The 4,484-nt window shown below is 31.8% G+C and overlaps 1 protein-coding gene across 1 annotated transcript; it reads right to left on the bottom strand.

Moving 5' to 3' along the window:
- Positions 1-1,116: 1,116 nt before the first annotated feature.
- Positions 1,117-2,034, bottom strand: LOC114688284 (olfactory receptor 4K3-like). The gene has a single exon (XM_028862901.1). It carries the CDS (start codon positions 2,032-2,034, stop codon positions 1,117-1,119), a length of 918 nt encoding a protein of 305 aa, XP_028718734.1.
- Positions 2,035-4,484: the final 2,450 nt, after the last annotated feature.

The following is a 4,484-nucleotide window of genomic DNA, read 5'->3' as shown; positions in this document are numbered from 1 at the left end:
TATCTGCATGGTTTTTATTAGTTTATGTTTTAGAACATCTTTACTTTATTAGAATACACATACAGATTGATTGCAACTATACTTCATGAACTATTAGGACAGGTTTTTCAAGAAATTATGATGTCTATATCTTTTCAGGGATACACTAGATATCAAACTATTGTAAATGTGTATACATATAGTTTTATCCAGCAAATGGCATACATTATCAATGGTAACTAACATGAACAATCTCACTCTCTCTATGTAAATATATGTATATTAATATATCTATTATATATGTAATGTTTTTAAAAGCATAAAAATTTTTACCACACTGTCCTACTTTCATAATATAAAGTAGAATTAAGTAAAATATAAAGTAAAATTAAAAATGATAGGTTTTTAAATGATAATTTGGATAAGTAATTCAATGAAAACTTTGCAAATAATAATCCTGTTAAAGCGACTTGCACAGTGTTGTGACCATGGGTAATGATTAGTCATAAAAATAATTTGTGGACTGAGGGAAGTGTATTCTAATATTATGAAAGATGCCATTTTAGTTATAGAGTGAAAAAAGATTTCATTTGAATAGATACAAATTGGTACATGACACAGAATATGTCAATATGAGGCAACCAGCATTATCATTTGATTTGTAAGTCATTTTGTTCTGTAAGAGAATGTAGACCTCAAAAATATCTTCAGTATCTCCTGTAGTGAAGTTACAATTAGGGTTAGAATATAATGATAGGTTTTTAAATGGTAATTTTGATAAGTAATTCAATGAAAACTTTGCAAATAATAATCCTGTTAAAGCGACTTGCACAGTGTTGTGACCATGGGTAATGATTAGTAAATTTTAGTAATTATTATTTTATAACATTATCTTTATCTTCTACTCTTCAGACACAAATAGGTATACGATGCAGTTATTACTGGAAGTGGTTAAAAATCTAAGTATTAGACTTTCAAATCACTTTCATAATAGTTGTTTTCATAACAATATATTCATGCAAATAATATCGTGAAGAAGTGAGTCATATATGCAATCTTTGTTATTGTAAAAATACAGTTAATATAGTATACACACAATGAATTTCCTGATTAGGTGTCTAAAATTTATCCCCAAATTTACCTGTGATTTCTCAGCTTTTTTATGGCATTTTTAATATCCTTATTTCTCAGTGTATAGATGGCTGGATTCAGGAGAGGTGTGATGACTGTATAAAACACAGCAAGAAACTTATCGACCCAAGTGATATTGACTGGCCACAGATAGATGAAAATGCAGGGCCCAAAAAACAGCACAACCACTATGATGTGGGATGTACAGGTAGAGAGTGCCTTTGATGAGCTGTCTTTAGAGTGGAGCTGAACAGTTAACAGAATGTAAGTGTAAGATATCAGCAAGAGAATGAAACAAGTTGTTGCTAAAACACCACTGTCAGCATTTATCACGATTCCCAGAGAATCAGTATCTGTGCAGGCTAATTTCATGACCAAAGGAATATCACAGAAAAAACTGTCTACCACTCTAGGTCCACAGAAAGGTAGTTCCAAAATCAGGATCAGCTGACTCATGGCATGCACAAATCCAATGATCCATGATATTAAAACAAGCCAGATGCACTTCTGTCTGTCCATGATGCTGGTGTAGTGGAGTGGCCTGCAGATGGCCACATATCGGTCATAGGCCATTGTTACAAGAAGTACCATCTCACCCCCTCCAAAGAAATGCACACAGAGGATCTGGCTCATGCAGCCCCCAAAGGAAATGGTTTTATTTTCTTTTATGAGGTCTGTGGTCAGTTTGGGGGTAGTAACTGAAGAAAGGCAGAAGTCAATAAATGAGAGGTTAGCTAACAGAAAGTACATGGGAGAATGGAGATGATGATCAGTGATGATTAATATTACAACAAAGAGGTTGCCTATCACAGTCATCAGGTAGAGGGAGGCAAATGGCAGCAAGAGGAAGATCTGTATTTCTTTTGAAGTACAAAGTCCCAGAAAAATAAACTCAGACACAACAGACTGGTTTGCTTCTTCCATTTAGTACACTGTGCTCCAATGGGTTGAGAGAGACAGAGCCTAACTAAGAATTCCTGAAATAGAAACAATAACTTAATGTTTAGGGTCAAGTAAGCAGAAAATATTCAAATTGAATTCTTAGCATTATATCCAACTCAAATTTTAAATAAATCTTTCTTGTATTTGTGCATATTTTATAATCAGAAAAGGATTCTAAATGTAGAATGATGGGTTAAAATCTTTGCATATCCAAAAGATAATATTTATAGGTATGGATATGAGTATATTGTTTATGAATATTAGTAGCATATATTTTATTTGTATTTTCCAAGATTTAATCTGCTCTTTCTGAATGGAATCAGAAATAATTTTCTTCAATGAATATAGAGATAAAGCTACAGCCCATTTACTTGGCCCTCATAATTCCAAAATGAAAATCTATTGACATATTTCCAACATAAACAGAAAATTCTCATTCACAAATCTACCATTGACTATGAACATACAGAATGAAACCAAGTTTACTAAAAAATATAAGAAAAAATGTTCATCAAATTAATTGTGAAACCAGGTGCCTAAGACATATTTCCAATATTTTGTCTTTCCTTGATTTCTGACTTATCCATTAGAGTGTATCTGTGAAAAATCATATATTCATAGGCCAAGAGAATATTACTTATTGTCCTATATTGACTGGCTTTCATTTCTAAATGGTGAGATTTCATATGCTATTCTGAATAATTGATAAGTGAAAGAAACTTTTCCTGCCTCTCTTTTTTCTCCTTCCTTCTTTCCTTATATAAAATGTCATTTTCATATAACTTATATTGAATTGAAGAATTTGCAGTGAACTATTATTAATTAAACCTCTAGCAATCTCATCTCCTTCCCATTCTTTTTACCTGATTCTCTACTCTATTGTCTGTAGAAAACAAATATTTAAAATGTTCTAAGATGATAAGCTAATTTTAGAGTAAAGTAAGTGGTCTTTCAGCAGCATGCTTTTTCAACAGAAAGTCTTGTAACTTGTTATGTTACATAAAGAGTTTATTTATGTGAACATATAAAACTACTTAAAATTTCCAGAAGTCTCAAATGCTTTATGGATAGGTAAACTTATATGATGTTTTTGGAAAATAGGACAATGAAAAATGCAGATACAGGATTCTCTGAAAATTCCTAGTGATAAAAACTGTGCTTCTAATGCAGAAAAAACTTTAAATGATTATTTGTGATGAAATATGACAGTACAACAATCACTTTGGTATGTACTTACACTACAGGAATTACTTCGTCAACCAGCTCTTACCAAGTTGTTAATGCTCCCTCTAAATGCTGCTTGAATCTGAAACTATGCCACATTGTAATAATGTGATTTCTGCTGTGTTGAATGTTGGCAAGAATTTCATCTCAGTGTGGCTTATATACACAAAGTCATGTGTGCTTTGGAAACTTTCCTGTTCTGTACATTAAATGGGTCCAAGTCCTTGGGGATCCTGAATTCAAGACATTTTTCAGCAATTCCCCATTTTCAATACTAGGTTCAAGTTAAAATTGTAAAATGCAAGAAAAAAGTTTAAACAAAAATAAAATATGTTGCCTTCGGTGTGGAAAAACAGAACTCTTTTATAAAGCTGTTGACAGTATACAGTAATATAGCACCTAAAAATGACGAAAGGTTTAACATAACTTAAAAATAAAACTAATCTATTTATCAAGGAATGCTGAATTCCCATGGTCTTATATGTATTTTTATTATATATTATTTAATGAAGTGCTGAGGGACAGATGAACTAATAGAGAAAATTATATGTCTGTATCATAAATATATATGGTATATACATATATGCATGTTCATGTGCACATGTGTATGCACACACATACATATATTACTATGAATTATTATTAATATTGTGTTAATAACACAATGCTGTTATTTGTGGCAATGTGGATGAATGTTCAGGACATTCTGTCATTAAAGAATAAATGTTGTATAGTTTCTACATAAGTGTGTAATTTAAAACAAGCAGAACCTCAGAAGCAGAGAATACAATAGTGTTTTTTTAGGGCTAGAGTAGAAAGAAAATAAGGACACATTTAGTAAGCATATAATTATTTTACGTGAATTAAGTTCTAGACATCTGTTTCACAGCATAGTGGCAATGGCTTATTGAGACCTCACTATAGAGGGGATCTATATAGAGATGTGTAGAGGGTTTAAGGACTAAAGTAGTTTCTACTCAACCATGAAGAATTCACATTACAGAATATATGTATACTGGCAACATTTCTGTGGCAAAATGGGAGTTGAGAACAAGGGGATCTTGAGAAGCTAGGGCCAGATATAGCAGTATATTCAGTGGTCATGAGTTAAGAACCCTGTCTCAAACAAATTGGAAGGAATGAGTGATACCTAATATTTTCCTCTGTTCTTTACAGAAATATACTTTCTCTCTCTCTTAAAAATGATA

Source organism: Peromyscus leucopus, chromosome 4, assembly GCF_004664715.2.
Source record: "Peromyscus leucopus breed LL Stock chromosome 4, UCI_PerLeu_2.1, whole genome shotgun sequence".
NCBI lineage: Eukaryota > Metazoa > Chordata > Mammalia > Rodentia > Cricetidae > Peromyscus > Peromyscus leucopus.
Note: the sequence above shows the minus strand (reverse complement) of the source record. Positions and strands in the feature narration are given on the sequence as shown.

Coding starts and splice junctions, on each gene's coding strand:
- LOC114688284 (XM_028862901.1), bottom strand. CDS start 2,034: ATGGAAGAAGCAAACCAGTCTGTTGTGTCTGAGTTTATTTTTCTGGGA.